Source organism: Medicago truncatula, chromosome 4 (genome assembly GCF_003473485.1).
Source record: "Medicago truncatula cultivar Jemalong A17 chromosome 4, MtrunA17r5.0-ANR, whole genome shotgun sequence".
In the NCBI taxonomy this organism is placed as follows: domain Eukaryota; kingdom Viridiplantae; phylum Streptophyta; class Magnoliopsida; order Fabales; family Fabaceae; genus Medicago; species Medicago truncatula.
The window spans coordinates 44731554-44757641 of NC_053045.1; the positions used below are offsets into that span (position 1 = coordinate 44731554).

General features: G+C 34.0%; 4 protein-coding genes across 6 annotated transcripts; 1 reads left to right on the forward strand and 3 right to left on the reverse strand.

The window, feature by feature from the left end:
• Positions 1 to 370: 370 nt before the first annotated feature.
• Positions 371 to 24366, reverse strand: LOC11415397 (K(+) efflux antiporter 3, chloroplastic). Its single transcript, XM_003608290.4, has 20 exons — positions 24351 to 24366; positions 10434 to 10589; positions 9463 to 9822; positions 9166 to 9267; positions 8283 to 8363; positions 7953 to 8054; positions 7084 to 7161; positions 6708 to 6776; positions 6444 to 6494; positions 5032 to 5145; positions 4821 to 4922; positions 4582 to 4716; positions 3602 to 3783; positions 3373 to 3508; positions 2907 to 2984; positions 2723 to 2824; positions 2376 to 2537; positions 1712 to 1801; positions 1447 to 1608; positions 371 to 847 (listed from the first exon to the last, which is right to left on the reverse strand). The coding sequence occupies exons 2-20, from the start codon at positions 10470 to 10472 to the stop codon at positions 602 to 604; spliced, it is 2391 nt and encodes a 796-aa protein (XP_003608338.3). The 5' UTR covers positions 10473 to 10589; positions 24351 to 24366; the 3' UTR covers positions 371 to 601.
• Positions 11598 to 14146, reverse strand: LOC11416416 (peptide methionine sulfoxide reductase B5). Of its 2 annotated transcripts, none has more exons than XM_003608291.4 (3): positions 13824 to 14146; positions 12130 to 12286; positions 11598 to 12014 (listed from the first exon to the last, which is right to left on the reverse strand). In XM_003608291.4, exons 1-3 carry the CDS (start codon positions 14081 to 14083, stop codon positions 11862 to 11864), a joined length of 570 nt encoding a protein of 189 aa, XP_003608339.1. In that variant the 5' UTR covers positions 14084 to 14146; the 3' UTR covers positions 11598 to 11861. The 2 variants fall into 2 exon arrangements, with proteins under 2 accessions (XP_003608339.1, XP_024638475.1); XM_024782707.2 differs by lacking the exon at positions 13824 to 14146 and adding an exon at positions 12753 to 13706.
• LOC11407725 (glutamyl-tRNA reductase 2, chloroplastic) lies at positions 17052 to 19518 on the forward strand. Its single transcript, XM_003608293.4, has 3 exons — positions 17052 to 17472; positions 17559 to 17800; positions 18041 to 19518. Exons 1-3 carry the CDS (start codon positions 17253 to 17255, stop codon positions 19166 to 19168), a joined length of 1590 nt encoding a protein of 529 aa, XP_003608341.1. The 5' UTR covers positions 17052 to 17252; the 3' UTR covers positions 19169 to 19518.
• Positions 20456 to 24554, reverse strand: LOC11413348 (protein trichome birefringence-like 12). Of its 2 annotated transcripts, none has more exons than XM_024781741.2 (4): positions 23934 to 24550; positions 22178 to 22315; positions 21417 to 21666; positions 20456 to 21137 (listed from the first exon to the last, which is right to left on the reverse strand). In XM_024781741.2, the coding sequence occupies exons 1-4, from the start codon at positions 24461 to 24463 to the stop codon at positions 20847 to 20849; spliced, it is 1209 nt and encodes a 402-aa protein (XP_024637509.1). In that variant the 5' UTR covers positions 24464 to 24550; the 3' UTR covers positions 20456 to 20846. The 2 variants fall into 2 exon arrangements, with proteins under 2 accessions (XP_024637509.1, XP_024637510.1); XM_024781742.2 differs by having other exon boundaries at positions 20910 to 21114; positions 23934 to 24554.
• Positions 24555 to 26088: the final 1534 nt, after the last annotated feature.

Sequence of the window (26088 nt, forward strand, 5' to 3'; positions counted from 1 at the left end):
ATGCATATTCCTATTCTAGGATGCTTGGCTCATGGTCCACAATGCCTGTAATGTGAGACTCTAGCACATGACCATGCTAAAATTTTGTGTTTTTATGGAACTGTCTATTGCTGGAAACCGTTTTTTGCAGTGAGAAACTGTTAGGAAAGTGGCCAATAGGATTGAACCTAAGTTTGCTGCTGAAAAGACAATGCAACCATTGTTAATATGAATGTGGTTTTTATTTTATTAATTATTCCAAAGAGTGCTTGTTCTTACAAGGGTTGTTGATAAGGCGTTGCCATGTTTCAAACTCTAAAGCTACATATCATGTTGAAGGCGCGGAAAAAATATAAATTATTTTCATCATGTAATAAAGTCACTATACATGTTATGATTTTCAAAGAATTGAAATGAGCATCTCAGTTTGAATGATGCTGTCCTACAAACTCTTAATGACATGTTTCCTATACATATACTGTTAGCTCTGCAATAAAAATAGAACTCGAATCTTTCTAAACTTACAGGGTTAGAGGCGCAAAATTAATGGGAAGAAGCCCTACCTACATTGTCAGGGTTCTTCTATGGCAGTATGTGTAGGGATTGATGGGTCCTGAAGATACTAGTGTCCTAAATCATCTTCAGATCCAACCACCGAGCTTTCTCCGATATCTTGTTTGCTACATGGAGCACCATTTCCTTCTAATTTAACAGCTTGATTTAGTTCATAATCCTGTTCTTCAAGGTCTGCTTCCTTCTGAATTCTACCCAATGAAGCTTGATCTTCCTGGTTTGGTACTGATACTTCATATTTTGGTGTATTAGTTGTCACCGGAACGCGTGAGTCCATAACGTCAGCAACTCTCACCTTATAAAGTAAATGGTTTCATTAGTACAAGTTATCACAGCAATTCCACCCATTGGTAGAGAATAAATTTAAAAATGGAGAATCAGTGCATGATATCAAAGTTATTTTGAAATCTAGCTCCCAAAAAAAAAAATCATTTCCTCAAAACTTCAATAATAAGCAATGTAGAAAATAATAGAGGTAAATGACATTTATGCAGTTGTTGCTGTGTGAGACTAGAAGTTATAGAATTGGTCTCTTTCAAATTCAACCCGCAAATTGCAGTAATTTTATAGCACCGGTTTTACATAGGGAAAAAAGTAATATTAAAAGTGAAACAGAAGAAAAATCTATGGACTATGGCTACGGCGTATACTCCAATCAGGTACCAGGATGGAGACCAATTGACTCTATATCAATTCAAATAACTAAGCATTGAAGTTATCACGTTTCATGTACAGGTAGTCAGATACAATAAACCAAACTTTCTCCTACTTCTCAATTATAAATTCTATTAAATTCAGATAAATTCTGCATATCAACTCTCTCTCACACACACACACACACACACACACACACAATGAGCATTTACCCGAATTAAAATCATTGTTTTGAAGTACCTGCAATGGTTCCATAATATTTGATTCCTGATATTCTGATTGGCTGATTGCTTCTTCAGCTTGTAGCTCCATAGAATCTCTAACAAGCTGACTCAAAAATGATACATCATCGGACATCATCCCGAGACCTTTCAGCATCTTAGAACCCAGTTGTAAGCTAGTCTGCAAGAATCAACTTAATATTTAGCAGCAGTTTCCACTTAAATTATGAGCAGTGGTTACAAGCTCCAACCATCAGGAGAGGGGGAAAAGTTATTGACAGTACCTCTGCCTTTTCCAAAGTAGCATCTGTTGCACCTGCTTTCTTCAGATCTAAAAGATGTTTTAGATCTCGAGCTCTGGCATATATTGGAACCTTATGAATTTCATCATAAAGTAAGCAATTAAAACAAGAGATGATAACAGAAATAAAGACAGATAAAATATATCAAGCAGTAAAATTTTTTTTAACCAACTTCACATATTTGACCTTAGAGGTGCATGTTCTTCTGTTTCTAATATTGTGTGCAAAAAATTGGGCATATGTTGTATAAAGAGATTTCCAATCAAACACAATGAACTGTAAGTTTCGTGAGATAAATTTTGGGAGTAGTGATATTTGTACACCTTTTCTAAACAACTTCCATGACAACTTTGTTTTTCTCTATTTTGATTGGTCAAAATCAATAGAGAGAGAAAAAGGTAGAGAGATAATAAGAATGTAATGTGAGTATGAGAGAGAAAGTTGTCCAAAAGTTGTTAGAAATTGGTTGTACAAATATCATTTCTCAAATTTTGGGGTCTATCGCTATTCATTTTATAAACAAATTGAAAGAAAAAAACTAGTCACTAAGTTCTCCCTCTTAGGTGTATCCTCTATACACATTATAAGTTGACATAAGAAAAGAAGATGCTCGGAATGGGGGTAGGTGTAGGGAAGAGACTATTACTGCAGGAAAGGCCAATCGTAACCTCTGAACAGCTTCAATTGACTTCTCCTTCTCGGTGAGCATAATCATGATAGCTTTTGGAGAAGAGATTCCGGCAGATTGAAGAACAGCTGGACGTGATCCATCCCCATATAGAATAGGAAAACCAAGTTTTCTAGCTGTCTGTTAATGATGGGAGAAAAAAATTAAATAAATGGTGGACTTAAGAGTTTCCAATATGAAGGGTAAGAAATGTCATCAAAGAAAGCATTCATTATCTTGATAAAAACGTCTGGAAAAGGGAAAATGTTCCATCCAAATACGAGTAGTCATCGAAATAGCTACGCACAATGCTCAAATACACTAACCTTTACAACCCTGGGGTCAATATCGAATGCCACATAAGTCGATCCTATTGCATCACCATCTCCCCCTGAAGCCATTGGGTTGGACAGCAAATTGGCAAGGACCTTTATATAATAAGGAACAAAAGGTGAAATTTAGAAATGGGAAACGTAAATGACAGGTTGTGCAATGTATTGATCGACCTACCTGGCCCATTTGTCCAAATCCAAGGATGACAACAGGTTCATTAACTTCGAAGTTAACCATCTCAGGATCTTTCTGTTTCTGCAAATAACTTGGTACTCAGCCAATGTAACTTGCAGTTAAAATGAAATCACATAACATAAACTGCCACACATATCTCTTGAAGGAACAGCTATATGACTTCCACATATTTTTAACATCTCAGTTATAAAATAATTATAAGGGAAAATAAGTTGATGCATAAAATCCAGTGAGTGCGAAGTTTGTGCTTTTAGGACCTACTAATGATACAGCATGCGAATTATTTTGTACTTGCAATCTTAAGTTATATTTCTTATGCAGGACGTTTCATTTCAAATAATACACTAGTAATCCGCCACAGACAATCATTCTCACAATTCTTGTATGCGTGTCGTGTGTGTGCAAAAAACTTCCAAAATTATAACTCTTAACACATGAAAAGGCATACATTATCAACATCATATTTGTCTTCAATAAAGCTAGCAGCCCTCCTTCCAGCTTCATTCAGAAATGGGGTTAACGCCATTGACAATACAACAACAATTATGAGCAGCTTGTTCAGCTCAAGTGGAAGCACCCCAAGACTGTTTACAACAAACCACAAAATTTCCAATTAAGAACAAACATGATAGTCACACTCAAACAGCATCAATGTGATAGGTTATATATTATCCTACCTATTCGCCAAAGAGAATACTACAAATCCAAACTCTCCTCCTTGGGATAGAAGCAATCCTATTCTTACACTTTCTTGTAAAGTAAGGCCAACACGAGGACCAATTGCAGTTATGATCAATGTCTTGATAGTAATTAAACCCCCCAAGAGCGCAAGTACATTTGGCCACTCTCTCAAGAGAACCTGCAGTAAAATTAATAACAATAACTATACATAGGAAAACAGACAGACATCTGTAGTTTCATACACGTGATGGGTATATTTCATAATTCCATGTAAAAAGCAAGCTGGTAAGATATATGTTCTTTAATGCATGATATCAGAGTATATCCTAAATTTGTTATTGGCCATCTGTATTTGTTGGCACTCTATACGTCTAATCCTTGGCGTCATAAAGTGTTGTTATTGGCCACCTGCACTAGTCCATGCTCCAGATGTTTAGTCTTGGGCGATAGGGGTGCATTGAAATCGCACATTAATTAGAATATGTCCAAAGTAGTCCTTTTGAGGCTTGGACAATTCTCACCTCTTGAAATAGCTTTCGAGGTTAAGTTAGACCTTACCCCAATTATACGAGATGTCATATCAACACTTTTTTTTTTAAACAATAACATGAAAAAGGTGTGTGTGTGAGTATCCCCACTTCAGAAAGCATTAGGAAATTGCTTGAGAATTTGAAATTGTCCAAGTAAAATACAGTTTCAGTTTGTTTTGATCAAAATCTTGGGCCATTACTGTGTTTTGATAGGAATCCAACAATGATAGGCCAACATTTGACGCCATAACAACAAAGCATCCAACAATCCAAACAAGTACTAAATCACCCAAAAAAATATCCTGTGCCATTAAAATATCTAGTTTATAACTAAGATTGCATATATACATAGATACAACAGTCCAGTAATTACTAACACTGCAAACAAAGACAATATAACTATGTCATATATATATATATATATCTTAAATGATAATCATATTCACCTGCATGTCAATTGAAGTTCCTGTAGTTAGAAAAAACAACCCGAGCAGCAAGCCTCTAAATGGTCTTATGTCAGCTTCAATCTGGGTCCTGAAATTTGTCTCTGCTAGGATTGCCCCAGCTAAAAATGCTCCAAGCTGGATTGTGACATTACATACAATTGACACACAGGTATTCAATATTTTGCATAATCCCATTGTCAATCCCAACATAAAACACTGTGCATTGAAAAATAGCGAACCGTATCACTGAAGCCCAATTTCTGTGTGAGTAGTGAAGTCCCAGCAATAGTCAGCAAGCAAAGAGCGACAAAAGCCTCTGAACTTCTTGTATCTGCTACAACCTGAATTTCACCAACAATTTACTGACTAGAATGCATAAAAAATGAGTCTGGATTTTCAAGCATTTAATTTTTTGGATAAATTCCTTTGCGAAGTATATTCCATACAAACCTCAAAAATTCTTCTGAGAAAAAACTTTGCTCCAAAAGAAAGCAGGCCCAATCCACCTAATGCCTTCAAACTTTCTTGAGCAAGCATGGGCCAAATACTTCCCTCTGTCATATTCTAGAATAAGAGATAAGATAGCATGGGGTGAACAATATACACACAACTTGATGCATCTGATAATAAAAAATAACCAATTTAGTTAATCATAGGAAATATAATACTTAAGCAAAAATACCATTTCAATAGAAGTTGGAGTCCGACGACCTAAAAGTCCTACTTTTGATATTTAAAGTTAAAAAAAATAACATTTAAATGTAGAAAGTGAAAAAGAACAGTATGAGCACAATGCTGTAACATGGTGTGTATGCACAAACTCACACACATACATGTAGGCATGCATAAAGAAAAACTTATACTAGATAGGTATAAACACAAAATCTAAATGAATTTTTTTAGAGAAGTGAAGGGTTCTGTGTATATCTTTGATAAAACAATGCTCCACGATTTTTTGTAAGCTAAGAGTTTCAGATACCATGTAAAGGATCAACTTTGTTTAAGCTGTTTTGTGGATGCTCGTGAACAGTTTTATATCTAACAATGCCCCGATGACTTTTTTTTTAGGGAAACAATGCCCCAATGACTTAAAAACTGACATTATACTCTTACCATAAAAAATAGAGATAGAATTTAAAAAAAAAAAAAATAAGAAACAAAGAGAGATGGTTCTGAAGAAAGAAGCAAGATCGACCTTAATAGGCTTCCAACTATTGTATTATAATTTATAGTTGGGATAAGTTCAAGTATATTAGAATTTACAAGTGTTGTACATATAAGCCCCACCCATATTCTAACCATAGCTTAAACAGATAAGCCTATATATTCTTGTTGTAATACATATTCTGTCATTCCTTAGTCTAGACCATAGATGAAAATGATTCCCAATTTGTTAACTTAGTACAAGTGGCTGATTCCAGTCTAGTAATTAGTCTATGGCTATGCTCCAACTTTTCACATAAAAAGTACCACATGATAGTTACGTGTTGTACACACGAGACTAGCACCCCCAAATTACAGGCCCATATATATATATAAAAAAAAAGGGCAACCCGGTACACTAAAGCTCCCGCATACACAGGGTCCAGGAAGGAGTCCCACCTTTTTGGTGTATTGTACGCAGCCCTGCCCTGTTTTTGCATATACTAACGTATATTCTTATTACAGATAGTACAGTGTGAATATCATCACCAAACAAAAAATGCATTTTTGCCTATATGCCAAAGCACAATAAAGAGCTCTACTAGACCTAAAACTGTTAACTCCCAGTCCATAAAGAAGCAACCAAAATGACAATGTGTTAAACAGAAAAAGTGAAAGTGCGAGATACATGTTAATATTATTTGCAGTTTACACCTCACCTGGCTCTCAAGTACTGGAAGTATGACCAAAAGAGGTACAACAGCTATGTCCTGGAGATAACAAGCAGTAGAAAAAGGACAAAGTTAATTCAACCAGAGCTTTTGTTTACCGACACCAAACTTGTCAATGTAATGAGGCATATCAGAAGATATCAGCAGGTAACCTAAATTATCAATGATTTAGAGCAACATTTTTTGTGATAAAAAAATTACATACTTGGAAAATGAAGACGGTGTAACCAAACAAGGGTATAAGACAAAAACCTGCAAAAGAAGTATCCCAAGGGTTGCTGAACCAAGCCTTGTAGGAAGCTCGCCTTTCTCTGCAAGAAGCTACAAGCATACACACACTTGATAAGTTGCATTGTCCATGTTAAGTGTCACATCACAATGGTTTCATGCATGCAGAGCGCCTAAAAACCAATAATGTATAACATACTTATAACATTATTTCCATTGTAATTTCCCAGTTAACATAGCAAATGAAAGAACACTGAAAAAACAGGTGTACAACTGTAGGAATTAGTAACATACATCACAAGGTACTACAGATACATCAACATCATGTCTTTTGTACTAACAAAGTACAGGACTTGCCTTGCTTATTTCCAATTTCAAATGTATTCAAAATCACAAATACCTGTAGAACAAATGCAGAGGATGACAGAGAGAGAGCAGCCCCAATCACTACAGCTTCATCGATACTCCTGATGTTCACCTATAAATATCTCAAAATAAATTAAAGGTTAAAGCAAGAAGCCTCTTCTAGTTTCCTCGATACCACACATTTTCATATCAAGCTATAATTAATTATCTATGTTATCAAAAGTCGTCTTGAAAGAGCTGTTAGGTGTAGGTCTACAGTCAGGTTTTTAAGAATGATCCTTATGCAAAACCCGTTTAAGTGGAGACAAAGCATGGACACTTGAGTTGAAATTATAATTTAGTTAGAAGAATAGGGGCAGTATGGATTGAACACTATATCCTATAAGGTGCAGCTGGCTACAAGAATTAAGCGATGTCATTAGGCTCTATCAAACACCACTTTGAACAGTAGTTTTCGTTGTTGAATTAGGCAGAAAGGATGATGTAGCATCTTGTCAACTAGGACCTTGTAAAATGTCTAGGAAGTGGGAACCACGTTGCCTATAATGGATGAAGTTTTAGTGACACTTCTGGTCTTTAAAGACAGCTAAACCAGATTAGTTAAGTAAAGTGGCTTAAGGTCAATGTGACTTGTAGCTTGATGCAAGTTTGCAGAACCATCAAATCAGCTATATCCCAAGAAGACCATAAAATCAACAACAGAAATATACCTCATTCCCTAAATTTGTTTACACACACACAAAAACAAAAACAAAACAAAAAAACCTATTTCAAGTGTCTGTATCTGCATGTGAGTGTTCTGTTACTTCTGTATGTCTCTCATCAGAATGGCTGTAGTTTACAATAATGACAAAAATACAAACAAGAAACAAAAAATGCTAGATATATAGACATAAGTCTTACCAGATCAGACCTTGAGTGGAAAAGGAATTGCAATATCTTTGTTCCAACAGCTCCATTTGGTGGAAGCTCAAAAGCAGTGAATGCTAAAGTAGATAGTAGAACCTTCAAAAGTGATAAAATGATAATTAAAATAAGAAATATGGACAATACAGATCAAAATTAAATAAGAAATTAGTGTTTTCCCTTAGAAGTTGAAGAGAAATTATAAATAATGAATGACTAAGTATAACAAATCAATAACAAACATCTATGTTAAACAATGAGTAAATTGAGTGGAATGGCTTAAAAAATTCGCTTTACATGTCCACTGTCACTGCCAAAGCATCATACCTGAGTCAGTCCCATTCCAAAGGCATATTTTGCAAGAGCCTTCAGACGTGCTAGGGAAAGTTCTAAACCCATCTCAAACAGCTGAAAAGAAATAAGCATTATTTTAGAGTAATTATATACCGTTTGTTTCAGAACTATTACAGAGGATTATCATTTATCACCATGACAGGAATGTAAGTTATTCATGCTTATATTTGATCATCATAAGTTCTTCTAAAACCCCTGGTCATATATTAATGTGTATGTTTGCTACCTTGTCTCAGAACGTATGAGAACATAACAGAAAATGTGCTACATCTAAGTTCCAAAATCCAAGTTTAGGTTCAAAAATGCTGCTATTGAAATTATATAAAGTAAAATGGGTCAATCACTGAGATTTGGGACCTATGTAGAAAATAAAAATAAACAATACAGATAGAAGTTGAACTTACATGCATAAATACAAAAAAAAATAAAAAAATGATAAGAATTCATGTTGAAAATTAGAGTTTGCAACACCAGAGTTCCAGAATGAAAAACTCGGCGGAGATGTCTTCTTTGATTATGGTATATATTAAACACACTAAAACATTCTTAGTGCACTTTATCAGGAAACTGGTGAAAGGAAATAATTAAAAACCTGACTATCATCTCCTTCTAAACTTTCTTCAAAAACTAATAAAACAAGAAACACCAAGTAAAATGATAATCACTGGATATTGATATCGGTGTGGACTACCAGTTTTTTTTCTTAAATAGAGCAATAACATGCTAAAATATGTTTGCATATATCACAGTTCCAATGATACATTTGAGGATGACAAACTAATGCTAAAAATATATATGAAGTAAAAGAAGAAAAATAACAAGAGTAGCAGCGTCACCTTACTGATATTTATCTTACCAGGAAAAGGATTCCCCATTCAGACAAAACTTTAACATCTTCAAGGTTCCTAATTAAACCAAACTGATTTAGCACCACTCCAGCACAGAAGAAACCAAGTATCTGAAAACAATAGCCATTATATTTATTTCAATCATACATATATAGGGCAATAAATTATGAATTCTTTTTACATCATCTAATGCCTGTGTCTGTACGATTAACTTAAAAATGCATTAATCCATATTAATAAAGAGCATTACATGATAATAATTATTGAGAAATGAGATTATGACAAAGCCATCAAGAAATTCTTACAGGACTGGCTTTAATTAATTTGAATGAGGGGACAATAAAGACAGTGACGGCCAAGAAAGTAAGAGTATCCAATCCTAAATCATTGATGACTTCAACCGCACTAGCAACATCATACGTAACATTTGTCTGTAACCGATCCCACCGTAGTTGCCTATGCTTGGAGAAATAGGATAAATTCCGACCAGAAAATGAAGGAGCATCCAGAGGCCTTCTTCTAGTGAATTTTTCTGATGCAGCAGTACTTTGACATTGAAACGGAACTTGCTTGTCAACTGAATAATGCGTGAACATAGAACTTGTACGAATCCGCGAAACAGCACGAGAATAACCGGGACTCTTTTGTTTGGTCAGGTCATATCCCTGCAGAGTATATTCAAAACAAGCAACCAACAATACAATTTTAAGAGAGGGAAACCAATAAAATATTTCATTAAAACTAATAATTTTAACACTTAAAAAAAATCTACAAATAGAGATACAATTTGTTGACACTGTACAGACCAATACTTTTTAGTCAAAAAAACAATTGTGCCGTGTGCTGCAGTTTACAAATAGACATAAACTTTATTACATGGCTAACACAATTGAGATACATGAGAAATTACAATTAGCATATGGTTGATGAATATCATGTATATTTTTTTACACAACCTTGTTCATTCCTTCTTTACATAGATAATATAGTTCAAATATGAGTTTAATTCCGTTTACAACACCTTATTTTACTCCTTAATTGTCCACTATACGTAATTAATCACTGTATTAACTATTAACCATTTAATCAAGAAACGAATGTGTCAAAAATGTTATTGTGTTCTAAATATAATTGACCATGTATTTGAACTGCCTTAAAATAACACTTATGAAATATGAATGAATATGCACAGGAGTGAGCAGCAACATATTTAAAGTTTTGTTGAATTTCCAATTTTGTTTATGTATGATAAAAAAAGAATACGGATTGAAGTTACCTTGATGGTTTGGGAAGAAGCTAGTAAAGATTCCAACATAGTGGCAGTGGTTGATTAGAAAGTAACAAAACCGAAGTTCATTTGCATTTGTTTGTTCAAAATTGTGTTGAGAGATAAAAATAGCCACACACAAAAGAAGAAGAAGAAGAAGAAGAAAAATATAGCTTAGAAGTATTAGTGGATACTTGAAAATAATGGAGGAGGAGAAAGATACACGTAGACTTTAGAAGAAGAGAGGTGAAAGATAGAAGAAAACAAAAGGCTTATAGAAAGGTTTTGGATATGGTGTTGGAATCTTACGTGAATGAATATATGAATTGTGTGTCTGTGAATTATTGCCATCTCAGCAATTCAATTTTTGCGTCTACTGATGTGGAACTTGTGGATCACAAATATTTCTCAGATTTTTCATGTTGGAGAGACAAATACGTGGTTTACCATGTGGCAATTGCTTTTTTTTTATTCTTTTTTGTTTTAGGAGAATAGTCTTTCATTAATTATTACTGTCATTCAGAAAATAGAAAATAGAAAATAATTATGTATGATTCATTTTTATAAAAAATATAAAATATAATAAGTTTTTTTGTCAAAAGGAAAACGATTTTGAAAAGAAAAAAAAAATAAAGATAAAGGACAAACACAAATTTTTGATAAAAGACAAAAAAATATATTTAAACACAATTTCTTATTTTATGTCAAAAAAACACAAGACTTTTTTTTTTTTTTGACAAGAAAAAAAAAACACAAGTCTTGTTATATTTTAAGAAAGTAGATTGTCAAAAATATTATTTTCTAAAAAAAAAAAAGGGTTTCGCTAGGAACTTTATTTTGGTAAAACTACAGTATATTTTAAGATCTCGCTTAACCTTGGACCGGCTTTGAAAGTCGGGTCACGGGATGAAATGTGAGTCAAGATAATCGGGATGAAATGAAAAAACATCATTCATTTCAAGTATGCAAATTAATCATAATCCAAAGGGAACCCGATGGTATGTCGGACACCACTTGTGTCATTGGGATACCAATGTTATATAACATTGGCCAATGAAGGTGTGCCACATGACACTTCACATATATAACATTTCCATGCCCCTAATTAAACAACAGTGGATACTTCATATCTTTAACATAGTTTTTTTTATTTTTTTATTTATTAAAAACAGCTTAATAGGTTCAAACATAACTACACTCTATGGCATTAAACTTTTTCATACCAAAACAGTCTCAGGAACAATACAGGCACTTGAGAACATACATAATACAACCCCCAGGAGAGGAGGGAAATAAAGGAACATCTGGTTTAACATTTATTTAAGCTACATACTTTAGGTACAACTTTATAAGCCACAGTCCCAATTTCAGTACTGTTATAGTTCTTTATGGACCATGAGCATCATGTATCCACAGAGTGGACTTCATTGTAAATAACTAGGAATTGGCTGGCGCAAATTTTAGTGAAATGCTATTGACACAATGGCGTTCGTTCGTGGGTGTCGGAAATCCTTCACCTTTAAATACATGACCGAGATGTCCCCCACAAGCAGCACATGTTATTTCTATCCTCATTCCATCTGGGTCCGCCTGGTGGTGAAACACATCAATTTTATCAGGTTTGTAAAAACTTAAATTGCTGATGCAGTAATAGTAATATGCAAAAATAGTGAAGATAAGGCAGCATAATAACAAATAAACTCACGTGGCGGTTTATGGCTCCAGGAACACCCTCATAGAAGGCTGGCCAGCCACAACCGGAATTGAATTTTGTCGTTGACTTGTAGAGTGGAGTCCCGCAACCTGCACAACTGTAGACTCCCTCCCCAAAGAACTTGTCATATTCTCCTGTTCCAGGGTACCTTGATAATAATACCAAAACATTTTCTTGTTAACAGAAAAGGAAATCTCAATTTTGAGTCTATATATCATTAACTGTTATTTGTTCAAGTTGACAGAAAAGTATTGGTACAAACAACTATATTTAGTGTAAAAGAGAGTGAAATATATTAAACTCAAACAGTTCAGGTAAAAATTTCATCAACACAATAGATATTACAAAATTCAAAAAGATATAACATGTGAAACATAGACTGCAGGTTTATGTCTAATCAATTGCCTAAGATCACTAATTTAATATGACAAAATCATCATCCAAACTACACATTTAACACTTGACTTTCTCTCAATATTACCTCCAAAAAAAATATAAACAACTATACATTTATATATCATTATATATGATAATGGTTTTTTTTTTATTTTTATAAAATATCAAAGTTAAAAATATTTAAATATTGTGATATTAAAATTTCATTGCAAGACCACCTCAAGTAAGATAAAATGCTATCTCCTCCCGTGAATATTATCATGTTAGAAGATTTAGTAGTTACTCCAATAACACCACTGCCCCCAAAAACCATACTCCAACAAATTAATTGCATGTTGACAAAACTTTGCAAGAGATCTTTATGTTCTTTTGACAGCATCTTCCCTTGACACCTGCTAAACTTCTACTGCATCACTCCTCCCTTCTCTAACCACTTACTGCAAAACTTTCCTCGTCTCTAATTTCCAAAACATCTCCTTAACCAGCAAAAGCCTAAAACTTTGCTGCTCCTCCACCTAATTTAATCTCCTCTGCTTCTCTTCCCTGCCACATGCCTATGATAATTGCACAGAAATAGCAAAGAACCAAAATCATATGAAGCCCTTATATCTCCGTATGTTAATCCCCTATATCCTTTTCCATTTAAAGGGCATGAGTGCAACAAATGCTGAAACTGTGACCTCTCAAAGAGCATGAGTAAAATAATATCATGTTTCAAAATGTTATATAAATGTGTTAATTGTAGTATTGTATGAAAATCACATATGCTCAATTATGCGGTGCTCTAAATAATGTGATACAGAAAGTTGTGAAATTCTTACTCCCTAATTCGATTCTCTGAAAAGTTTTTAATAACTAAAGGTGAACACCACAGACTTAAATGTTATAAAATGATGTTAAAGTTATATTGATTCATCGAAGACATGCACCAATCCCATTTACTCCAAAAAACTAATTGATTAATTCTTTCTTATAGTTGTAAATCAGTAAAAGTTGTGCCTTAATCCTACATAGAAACATGATTCTGGCTGGCTCTATTTCATTAAGCCACTATAGTACATACTACATAGTTACCCTCCTTTTCTAGTCTAACTTCTGTGTTCCCTGTTTAGATAAATAGCTTAACTAAGAGCTTATGGCATAAAGTGATTATGTATAAGCTATTTCTATAATATAAATAAAATCAAATTGTTTTCATATAAGCATAAGCTGATTTCATAAGCTATTAAATAAGCAACTAAATATTGAAAAGTTGGTTGATTGAGAGTTTGAGAGATGAAATAACGTACTCAGTGCCTTTCTGCCTGAGAATCCGAAACTGCTCGGGGGAGAGAATAGCTTGCCATTCTTCCTCCGATTTCTGGACCGAGCCAGGAGTAGGTGCAGCAGACATGGCAACAATTCCACCGCGAAAACCACGCTTCGGTTGACGAATGGAAATGGTAGGGAGAGAGTTGAAGAGAAAGGTAGGGTTAGAACGAATTGAGGAAATGGGTTTGGTGACGTTGAAAGAAGAAAGAGGTGTTATCCTTAGGATATTCACCATCATCTTGTGTTCATCAAGGTCAGCGTGTGACCCTCGCCCAACCAATATGTACCAATTCTTCTTTGGATAATATATGATTAAACCAAATTGTTTGTATTTGGGCTCTGTCTGGTAACACAAAAAAGCTAGGTTATAGTTTGTTTGATTAGCTTATAAGCTAATCAACCATCATCTTGTGTTCATCAAGGTCAGCGTGTGACCCTCGCCCAACCAATATGTACCAATTCTTCTTTGGATAATATATGATTAAACCAAATTGTTTGTATTTGGGCTCTGTCTGGTAACACAAAAAAGCTAGGTTATAGTTTGTTTGATTAGCTTATAAGCTAATCAACCATCATCTTGTGTTCATCAAGGTCAGCGTGTGACCCTCGCCCAACCAATATGTACCAATTCTTCTTTGGATAATATATGATTAAACCAAATTGTTTGTATTTGGGCTCTGTCTGGTAACAAGTTTTTTTCATGAGGTTATATCGTTTTTTGAAAAGTTATTTCAAGTAGCTTTTTAGCATATAGTTATAGTTTTTTATATTTTCTTCCAACTTTAACCCTATTAATTTAAATTAATTATTTTTTTAATTAAACAACTATTCATACCCATGTTCATCTTTATTTCCGCCCCATTTTTCCCTTAAAAAAAATATCACGTTGTTTTTTTTTAAGGAGCACTTTATATATATATATATATATAGCTAAAAATGACGATTTTTTTATATTTTTATGAATGTTTGATAAAGATATAGATCATTTTGAGTTATTAATAGAGTCAATGACCAAATAGAAAATTTGGTACAAATACAAATACCAATTTGATGGTTTACTTGATAATGAATAAAAGGAAATGATAACAAGTGTCCTAAGGACGCTTGTCAAGAAGCCTAAAGAAAATTTTTAAAATGAAAATAATTTAAATATATTTTTCTATATTAATTTTATATTATTGGTGTTTTTTAAAAATATAAAAATTATATTATATTTGTTAAATTATTGTTTTTTTAAGGATTTGTTAAATTATTATTGTCATTGAAAAAAGATAAACATGATTTATTGGATAAGTAACAATTTGAAAGTCACAATATTTGTATTTATAATTTTAATCAAAATCAAAATTTCATATAAAATACATTTTTCTTGTCAAAAAAATATAAAATACATTTTATTATTTACGTGTCAACACAATAGAAAGAATGGAATGACGGACACCATTAATGATAGTAAGAATAATCTCACTGCAATATAACAATATCTTATTTTAAAAAAGAGAAAAATTGTGTATGTTGAGGAGAGCTTATTTTGATTTGTTTAGCAAAGGTATAAATAGATACAAAAATATATAATAAAAATAAATTAATCACGATATAAATACAATATTTATTAATTTTTTTCACTAACGTTCTCTTATTTGATTATAATTAATAAAAGTTTTTTTTTTTTAACAAATCAAAATGGAATATATTGCTCGCACGAAAAGGTGATTCACCCCGTATAAGGTGTGTTAAAGTGATGAATCACCCAAAATCTGTGACAAACCAAGGCACCTATGAAGAGGTTGCCACCACCCAAAAACGAAGAAATTACATGAAAAAATTACATAACACCCATACAACAAAGTGGTTGTTTCCACCAATCATGAAAATCAAAGGCAATAGGTAGAAAGTGCAAAGACAACCATAAAAAGGATTTCATCTTCACCGTTTCAAGAATACCATGAGGATTGATTATCTCATTTTTGAAGATACAGTTGTTTCTATCCTTCCATATTGCCCAAATACACGCACGCCAAATAATTTTTAAGTATGAATGAACTGCTCGCGGCATGCCCGCTACATGAATAAACTGAAAATAGTGATCCTTGATTGCTCCTGGGAATACGAAAGAGATGCCGAGCCATTGACAGACTAAGAACCAAACTTTCCCAAATAAATCACAAACAATAAAAAGATGATCCATTGTTTCAACGACGCCACACCCTCCAGCACATAAATTATCGTTAACTTGAAGGATATGTCTTCTCACCAAATTTGATTTTGTCGGAATTCTATCTTGAAGCAGACACCAACCAAAGAGAGAAATCTTCTTAGGAACTAATTTATGTCAAACTTTGTTGATGTCACTCTCTATTACTCCTTCGACTGCAGATGTTAGAAAGCGATAAATCCCACGAACCGAGTAGCCATGATCAATGCTCCACCTCCAAAAGTCATGAATATGATCCTGTAAAATAATCTTATTCAACAAAATAGCACACTCCTTCACACTATCCTCCTCCCTCAAATTAATAAAAATATTTTAATCTTCTATCACTATTCCACTGATTATAGTTAATAAAAGTATTTTAATAAATGATACACATTTTGTTACATTGTTTGTATCATTGAAATATATAAAGAAAACTAGTTTAGTTTGTTATAACTTAAAAGCACTAAATATCTATAATTTCAAACTTTAGCGCAATAAAAAAAGCGGAAAGACGACACATGGGTGTCCATCTTTTGCTAGTTATATATAAAGAAAATATGATGTTTTGGGGATGTTTTTATCTTTTTTCAATTATTATACTCTCAAATAAATTTGAACATAAAAATGTTATTTTGTCGTTGTATTCAAAAAGATAAAAATATAAATTATATTTTATTACTGTCGTAGAAAAAGATAAGTTTGTTACAAGTTGACAACATTAATCGTGTATTCTTATAGCTTCAATCAATATTTCATATAAACCAATATTCGTAGTTTTTTCTTTCTTTCTGAAGGAAACCCAATATTCGTAGTAGTTTATCGCTAATTTATACGCGATAAGAAGACAAAACGTTAGTTTTCATAATATAATAATTGTGTAAAACTGTGATCGGAACGGTGAGAGTAACAGTATTTTTTTTATCGTAAAAAAGAAAAGTGTAAGATTAAATACTACTAGGATTGAAAGTTGGAACTTGGTCCAAGCAAGCAAGGACGGAGAGGAGAGAGTTGTTGAATGATTATGAATGGGTCGGTGATGTAGGCGTGTGGAGAAAACGCGAACCATTACCAAACCAACCAACCAACCATATTGTCATGTTTCTTTCTTTCTGATACCTGTTCCACTTTTTGTCTGGTCAAATAAAATACGCCGCACTCATTCCTATTATCTACACCCGATCACACTCATTCCTTTCTTCATTCCCTTGCAATGTCAATGGCGGCTTCCTCCTCCACCGATCACACTCTTCGCTCCTCCGTCAAATTTTCCCCTGCTCAATTTCCTAAATCCACATTCGCTCCCCAACGACTCTCTTTTACCACCCCCAAAATTCCCAAATGCACCCTTCGTTCTGATAATCCCCTTCCTCAAAACTTCATCGTTTCCAAACCTTCTCCTCTCGAGATCCTTAAAACCTCTTCAGCTGACAGTAAGAAATCATCAATTAAAAATATAAAAAAAAAACTGTTATATTACAGGGTGTTGAGCTGAATTTTTCTTTTTTGTTTGTTTTAGGATATACAAAGGAGAAAAGCAGCATAATTGTGATTGGACTCAACGTTCATACAGCTCCCGTTGAGATGCGTGAGAAACTTGCAATTCCAGAAGCACAGTGGCCTCAAGTTATTCAAGAGTTATGTGCTCTTAATCATATTGAAGAAGCAGCTGTTCTCAGCACATGTAATCGTATTGAGATATACCTTGTTGCCCTCTCTCAACACCGCGGTGTTAGAGAAGTCACCGATTGGATCTCCAAGGTATTCATATATCTTGACCCTTCTTCATTCTGTTCAGTATGAATAAACCATCAATTTGATCCAAATAGTATATGTAAATCCGTCAACTTAATCTCTATAGCAGATGCTACTTATTACATTTATACAATTTATGGACTAAATTGATGGTTTATTTGTTTTGTATTAATAATATATATTGTTTTGATGTTGACTAGAGAATGAATTAATCATTTTTCTATTCTTGCTTTCATGATTTTGCAGAAAAGTGGGGTTTCGGTACCTGAGATTTCTAAACATCAGATCTTGTTGTATAATAAGGACGCCACACAACATCTGTTTGAAGTAGCTGCTGGTCTTGACTCCCTTGTTCTTGGAGAGGGTCAAATTCTTTCTCAGGTTAAACAAGTTGTTAAATCTGGACAAGGGGTGCCAGGTTTTGATAGGAAAATTAGTGGTTTGTTCAAGCAGGCTATCTCTGTTGGAAAACGGGTTCGAACTGAGACTAACATTTCGTCTGGGTCGGTTTCTGTTAGTTCAGCTGCTGTGGAGTTGGCGCTTATGAAGCGTTTGGAGTCTTCTTTCGGTGATGCTAAGGTGTTGGTAATTGGGGCGGGGAAGATGGGGAAGCTAGTGATTAAACATTTGGTTGCTAAAGGGTGTCGAAAAATGGTTGTTGTTAATAGAAGTGAAGAGAAAGTCAATGCCATTAGGAAGGAGTTGAAGGATGTTGACATAGTATATAGACCTCTTTCTGAGATGATGGAATGTGCTGCTGAGGCTGATGTGATCTTCACTGGTACTGCATCTGAGTCCCTTTTGTTCTCAAAAGAGAACGTGGAGATTCTTCCTCCGGTTGGCCAAGGTGTGAGAAGACGGCTCTTCGTTGATATATCGATTCCAAGGAATGTGGATCCGGGTGTGTCGGAACTGGAGAATGCGCTAGTGTACAATGTGGATGATCTTCGGGAAGTTGTTGATGCTAACAAGGAGGATAGACAACGGAAAGCTATGGAAGCGCGTGGAATTATTAAGGAGGAATTGAATACATTTGAGGCGTGGAAAGACTCTCTTGAAACTGTTCCTACTATTAAGAAATTTAGAGCTTATGTTGAAAGGATTAGAGCTTCTGAGCTGGAAAAATGTTTGTCAAAGATGCGTGGTGACGTCTCGAAGGAACAGAAAGAAGCAATGTATGCCCTTAGTATGGGTATTGTGAATAAGCTACTTCATGGTCCTATGCAGCATCTGAGGTGTGATGGGAACGATACTAAATGTCTTGATGAAGTCCTTGAAAACATGCGTGCTCTCAACAGAATGTATGATCTTGAGACAGAAATATCATTGATGGAAGAAAAGATCAGAGTCAAGATGGAAAAGGCTAAGAAGTAAAGTAGTAAACTATTCTTCTTGAAATGTTCATCATTTCATGCCATTCCCATGGTGGCTGCAACTGCAAGCCTCTCCATCTTGTACATTACAATAGTATCTCTTTCAGGCCCTTAGGAGACTCATTTTTTTAATTATCATTTTTTAACATGACACGGAGGGGACTATACATTGTTATCCCCATACTGAATTTAACACGCCAAATTTATGGCGATGAGGTTGATATGGGAGTGTAGTTGTAGATTCACGCTCCGCATGACGAGATGGTTCTTGTATTTTTAATATTTAATTGTTACCATTGCAATTTGCAAGTGCTGATTTTTAATATTAGTCTGAAATGCTGTTTTGAAGTATATGTATCTGGTTTTAAATTTAATATCTTTTCTGTCAATCTTTTGGTATGATTTGCCTTGCTAAATTGGATGGTAGACAACCACAACTTGTCAAATTGTTTCAGGAGACTTTTGCGGTAAATGCAAGCGTGGAAGAAGGTGATCTTATAATCATAAATTTAAGTATGTGAGCTTCATTTCATTCTTGCATTATCTGTTTTTATTTCCTGACAACTTATCATACAAACCATCGTTCTCAACTTAATTCCGGGTGTGACTTGGAACAAGATGTAAACTATAACCTTGAAAGAACTAAAAAATTGTAAAGGGACATTATCCATGTACAACACGCGCTTACCCCTCTCTATGCTTGAGGGAAGATATACTATAATGGTTCAAACCAGCGACAACAAATTTTCTTCTGAATCCCTTGATCTTGTGCATATGGTGTTTCGAAAATTTGAGATAAGTTATCTTCCCATGGCGCTCTTTTTGTTAGCATCAAACAATAGACATTTCAATATTGGCCAATCCGACAACATTAGATCAATTTCTCTCTACCATGGTCAAATGCATCTTTAGCAAAAACGGTCACGTGGATTCACAAGTAACGGAGAACTATTCAATTGCATATCTGTAACAACAACTTAATGATTTCCCATTGTTTATTGAAGAGAGCATTTTAAAGAGTTGAGAAATGTGCCCTGCCAGCAATTGGTTCTCAAGAGTTGTCTACGGTCTACCTACCATGAAATATTTTCATATATCCCTATGATAGACCAGTTTGATGCTAACTCGATCCGCAACCCATTGCCCTTGACAATCTTTCATTTCGCTGGTAAACTCCCTAAAGACTGTTTTCCAAACAAAGCTATTTAATTGAATAAATTGTCAAAACTCAAAACACTATTTCTTATTAAAATTTCCTTCACGAGTTTATTAGTCTAATGTAATGCACTGTCTAAATAACAAAATTTTGAATAAAATATTCCACGATACAATAGTAATAATAGATTAATGAAAGAATTCAATGCTAACATTTGACAAAGCCCTATGAAGAAATGTACTTAAAAGTCAAAAGGACAAAAAAAAAAATGTACTAAAAGTCAAAAGGAAGCCGCTTTTCATATATAGTCTTCTGCTCGGGCAAATTAGTGGCTTGCTTCTACATCAAAAGTCAAAGAGCAAAACTTTTCTTCCGTCCAACATCAACCTTTGACATTTCTATGTACAGCTCAAAATTCTCATATATTGGTCCCACCACTTGGCAGCATGCCCCTCAACATCTCCAGTTAAAAATTTCAGTGTATGGTAAGATATGCATCATTTAACTTGATAGTCTCCATTTTCTACAACTTACTAGTTCTACCAAAACCATCAATGATTAGTTGTGATAAAATATCAACCCATGTGTCAGGGACACCCGGCAGACACCAATGCATGCAATCCTGACCCCAAATTGCAACTGCGTCTTTCCTTCCTAGCCATATGGCTGGATGAGCATCAGCTCTAAACTCGCTTAAATGCGTAAAGTCAACCACATGGATGTTTGTGCCCTGTAATACCTTTTCAATCACAAAATTCATCTGTCTTGCTTCCTTGTTAACTCCGTTGTTCCTGGGCTCAAACCACAAATCAAGCTGTTCAGGTGTTAGTATACTGTTATTTAGGCTAATGCTTGAAAATACAAAGGCCAAAGAACAAAATGGAACGGAGTCTACCAGAAAACGAGAAATATTCAAGCCTTTAAAAAACATTAAATGTAATCTAGAGTTTGATATTTATGCGAGATGTTATGCAGGTGCATGGCAATAAAATTAGGGAAAATAAGAGGTCAAGTGCTGCAACTCCATAGCAGAAGTTTGGGAGGGAGGAACGAACTGCGAGACATAACATTAGTAATTTTTAGAAATACACACCTCGTTCTCCTCAAGTGGCTTGTTGAACAAGCAGCTACCGTTTTGATTCCAATCTCCGCCATAAAAGTGCCTTGGGGATTGTAAACGCCAGAACTTAAGTGTGTTTCTAGGAAATTCTTTTTCTATATATGTGATCATGTTACCAAGAACAACTTTAAGTCCATCTAACATCTCGAGTGGAGGAACTATTGGTTGTCCTGCTTTATAGAAGACAAGAGGTTTCTCCTTTGGGAATTTGTCATGATTCCACCTATTAAATACAAAATCAATAATGACTCAGTTTGGATTAACTTCTAGCTTATAGGAACTTTTTAACTAAAATAATTATTTAGTTTCGAATTCATGATAAATTTATTACAAGTTATGGTTGCTTATGTAGAAGGTAAAAACTTGTGAGATAAGCTATTAGTTAAAGCTATCATGCCTATTACAAGATTACTTCAGCATTTTCCTTTTATGATTTTACTTGTGGAAAAGTTTATCCAAACTAGATCTATATCTATAAACTTAATCATCCTAATGGTTGACAAAAATAACAGGGCAACCTAAAATTAACTAGAGATCAATTGCATCATAGCATATCTTGCTATATAAGTAACATCTTTGAGTACTTTCTTTCCAGGATTTTCACTATAATGACATAGTTAGCTCATTCAACTATTTATTAATGCATGTTTTGGCAGTCAAAACTAAAACTATTTTTCAAGTGGTACTGGATCATCCAGAAGTTTCAGGATTGAGGAAAAGTTAGAATGAATTACCAGTGACCAGTATTAAACAGCAGGACATCATAGAAACCTGCAATTTTAGCCCATTCATCTGCAGGAACATCCACGTCAACTCGATGAATACCTTCTGATCCATCTTGCATCCCAGATTCAGATTGCTTTGGCTGCCACCTTTGTTTAATCAGAAATTAGCACATATGGTTGGAGTTTCAGAATTTATAACGACGAAACAGTTAAACACGACAATTAACAAGCACCCAGAAAATAGGAGACACAAGAAAAGGAAACAGGGATGGTTGATTTTATTGATTGCCGTCGCCATTCCTACTTTTTATTGATTCAAATCATAGCAAACTTTTAGTGTCCAATATAATCATTAGGGTTATCCTAACAAGTGCCCTTAGGGCACAAGTTAAGAACTCAAATAGAAATAAATTATAAATTTTATGTAGAAAAAGTTCATTTTTAAGTTTCAATGTATTGAATGCATCATTTTTAAGATAAACTTTCTCTTTTGAGCTTTTTAACAAGGGCACTTGTTAGCATTTCCATAATCATTATTATCTAATTCAGAAGTCCGTATCTCATGCCCTGTTAAAATTGCACTTAAAAAACAATTGGCATTGAAACCAAAGGAAAAAAATGTCATCTAACATCCATAAACATATTATAATAACAAAAAAATGAAGTTGATTAATTATTGAAATCTAAAAAAAAAAAAAAATTCTGTGGGGAGAAAGCGGCACTGCTATCTTTGTTCAGATGCAAGTTTATACTTAAATATACTAGATTTTTCTTGGTGGATATGCAGAAAGAACTTAATACGGTGCACAGAAACTCGGGTAAGCGAACTTGTTAGAACAATGCAGATTGCAGAGGCTGAAGCAGGCATATCATATGCTATGCATCTGCATGCATGTCTCAAGGACTTGTTGGGATAAACAACTTAATAAAGTATTTAAGCATAGACACTTATTATCATATAAATGCTTATTTATAAGTTGCAAGTTATTTTTATGACAACGTAAAATTAACTCAAATTCTTTTCATATATACTGAAGGGTCATGCAAACAAGTGCCCAACATCTCCAATGGCGCTCTTACTATGAGGTAGCTTAAGTGGTCCCTCTGCGTGCACATCACATATTCACTTCATTTTAACCTTTAATGTCTAATAAACACTCATTTACTCCAACCTAGCAACTCTTAAAAAATCACTCCATTTGTAACATTGAAATCATGCATTAATTTTTTATTTGAAATATGATAAAAGAAGTTGAATAAAGAATGCAATGGAAACACATTTATGCAAGAGAGAGACAATGCTTGTACAAGCCTTGCATCTCAATAGCAATACTTCTTCTCCATGGGAGTAGCTAATAAGCTCTACATGTTATTAGGCAAAACATCTCCCATTAGTAGTTTTGCATTGGAAACAGCGATTTTTAAACTTCTAAACATTCAAACTCCCAACTTTCCAACACAGTATTTCTATATTTGTTTCCTTAATCAATGCCCTAAGGGCACTCGCATTTTCCAAGCCTAAAAGCTGTTTTCATAAGCTATCCTATAAAACTTACTAAAATAAGCCGAAAACACCTTACTGTCGGTCATGTTTGTTATGGTAAGTTCTCCCAAACAGTCTCACAGTTGTTTGTCACTAAATAAGGTGAAATAACTCAATCCAAACAGGCTTTACTCACATTTCAGTCACCTATTCAATACAATCTATTTACAAAATTCTGAACTTAAAATCGAAAAACAAAAAGTTGATGAATGAGAATGTTACTTGTATTTGGAGAGCAAAACTGCACGATGATAAGCAACAGTGACATTAAATTTAGGAAAATAAGCACCCCTCCAAGCACCTTTCTTTTTCCACTTCCGTGCACCCCCATCAGCAACCCTGAGAGTACACAAGAAAGAAACCAATAAATTCTCATTGAGCGAATCTCCAACAATACCAACATTCTTATTTCTCATCGAACCCAAAAACCGAAACGGGTCGATCCGATTCATATCGCAGCCACGTGGGACCCATTTCCATGAATTGATCAAGCTCAAATTTTGCCGTTGATTTCTGATGCAATTCCATGCGTTTCGATGGAAAGGACATGTGTCGTCGTAGAGTGGGGTGTGATTGGGATCGAAGACCCAGGTACCTTTGAAGAGGTTGCAGGTGGAGATTGTGAGTGATGGTGAGGTTGAAGAAGAAGAAGAAAGTGTATTGAGAGAGATGAATGAAGAGAAATAATAGAGAGATGCAAGTGTTAGTATGATGAGGAAAGGGAATAGATGTGAAGGTAGCTTTGGGGACATTCTTGTAATGCTGGGTTTGAATCCATGGCCACTCTCTAAAGATCAGTTAAAGCTAAAGAAAGGGGGTGAAAATATTTCTTCTTCTTTTTCCTTTTTTATTTTTGTCAAAATTGCATGTGTATTTTTAAGTTATCTCCTTTTTATCAGGTTAAATATCTTTTTATACCAATTATTTGTTTTAATCTCTCTTAAATTTTCCTTAGATTTTTAGTTTTTTTTCTAAGTTTTTGATCAAATGCATCTAAACACCCTTTAAGTTTTTCGTTTTTCCTAAATGATCCTTTAAAGTCCTTTCCTTTTATCTTCATTTTTTTGTCCTTTTTTAAAATAAATTTATATGTAAAATGTACATTTTTTTTTAATAAAATTAGGGTGAATTGTACACTTCTTAAATTTTACTCTGGCCACCTCTCTAGTTTTCAACTAAACACTAACCTCCCCTCCATATAACACCGTTAGCTCCAAGTTAAACAACCCTCTCAAAAATTCACCATTTTCACTTACTCAACAACATTGTCATGTTTCCTCCGTAGATGCCTTTCTCCAAAAACAACCATTCATAAATCTTCTTCCTCTGTTTCATCTTCACCATCGACAAAACCGTCATCTAAATCAGAACTTAATCAAGTGGGTAAATTGGATAGTAACTACAAGAATAACCAAATATGAACTGAATATGAGACAGAATCGTCAAGAGAAACGCCAAGTTAGAAGAAATGGGAGGAGAGATAGCACAAAAATTGGGGAAAATTTCTGATTGGTGTCAAATGAATTTGAATTACTCAAATGATTTTCAATTGAATTGAGCCAAAGTGAAGTTGAGCCATCAAGTGGTGCTTAGTCTGTACAAGAAGAGGAAATTGCGGCTTTGGAAGAGAGATGGTATAAGAATTAAGGGAAATTGGGTAAACGGGTATATTGATTGGATGAGCTAATTTTCCTTCTCTCCATGTCCACTCTAAATTGTGATACAATGAAATGTATCATTCCATAAATAAAACAATACCTATTCAATATTACTTTACTAAGTTCATTGCAATTTTTATGGAATCTTGGATCGAAGCAAATAAAAGATGGATAAGTTAATTAACCGAAGACAATTAACGGTGTTAACAGTGAGTTAAGAAGAGTGGAGGTGTTTAGGTTAATGTTTAATTGAAAACTAAAGGGGATGTTAGTGCTATTTAACAATACTTTTAAGGGAGGTGAATGTAATTTATCCATAAAATTAAGTTGAATGTCTTAGGTTAGTGTAGATTAGTAAAAAATTAAGTTGATTTTTTTTTTTTTTAACTTAAACATCATTAGTGTGAAGATGAGAATCTTATTGCTCCACTAAAAATATCCTACTACATAAACAAACATTAAAAAGCGACTTGTCAAATCAAATTGACATGTCACATCATTCTACACCGCGTAAAGAAAGAGCAATTATTGTGTGGTCACAACCACAAATATGTTTGGTTTAGACACAGATACAATAAAAGTAAGTAAAAAAGAAAATAAAATTAATTTATTGTTATTATTATTGAAAATATTTGTTAATATATATTGTTGTATGTGCGCCTAAATGATTTGAATTTATGTTTGTGATTATATTAGAATTATCTAAAAGAAAATATGTA

Coding starts and splice junctions, on each gene's coding strand:
- LOC11415397 (XM_003608290.4), bottom strand. CDS start 10,472: ATGTTGGAATCTTTACTAGCTTCTTCCCAAACCATCAAG. Junction 8,055..8,282: donor TTGGAATGGGACTGACTCAG/GTATGATGCTTT, acceptor TCACTTTTGAAG/GTTCTACTATCTACTTTAGC. Junction 4,923..5,031: donor TTCTCAGAAGAATTTTTGAG/GTTTGTATGGAA, acceptor GGTGAAATTCAG/GTTGTAGCAGATACAAGAAG.
- LOC11416416 (XM_003608291.4), bottom strand. CDS start 14,083: ATGATGGTGAATATCCTAAGGATAACACCTCTTTCTTCTTTCAACGTC. Junction 12,287..13,823: donor CTCAGGCAGAAAGGCACTGA/GTACGTTATTTC, acceptor ATTATTATCAAG/GTACCCTGGAACAGGAGAAT. Junction 12,015..12,129: donor CTGGAGCCATAAACCGCCAC/GTGAGTTTATTT, acceptor TTTCACCACCAG/GCGGACCCAGATGGAATGAG.
- LOC11407725 (XM_003608293.4), top strand. CDS start 17,253: ATGTCAATGGCGGCTTCCTCCTCCACCGATCACACTCTTCGCTCCTCC. Junction 17,473..17,558: donor TAAAACCTCTTCAGCTGACA/GTAAGAAATCAT, acceptor TGTTTGTTTTAG/GATATACAAAGGAGAAAAGC. Junction 17,801..18,040: donor TCACCGATTGGATCTCCAAG/GTATTCATATAT, acceptor ATGATTTTGCAG/AAAAGTGGGGTTTCGGTACC.
- LOC11413348 (XM_024781741.2), bottom strand. CDS start 24,463: ATGTCCCCAAAGCTACCTTCACATCTATTCCCTTTCCTCATCATACTA. Junction 21,667..22,177: donor CTGTTTAATACTGGTCACTG/GTAATTCATTCT, acceptor TGTATTTAATAG/GTGGAATCATGACAAATTCC. Junction 21,138..21,416: donor AGCCACTTGAGGAGAACGAG/GTGTGTATTTCT, acceptor ACACCTGAACAG/CTTGATTTGTGGTTTGAGCC.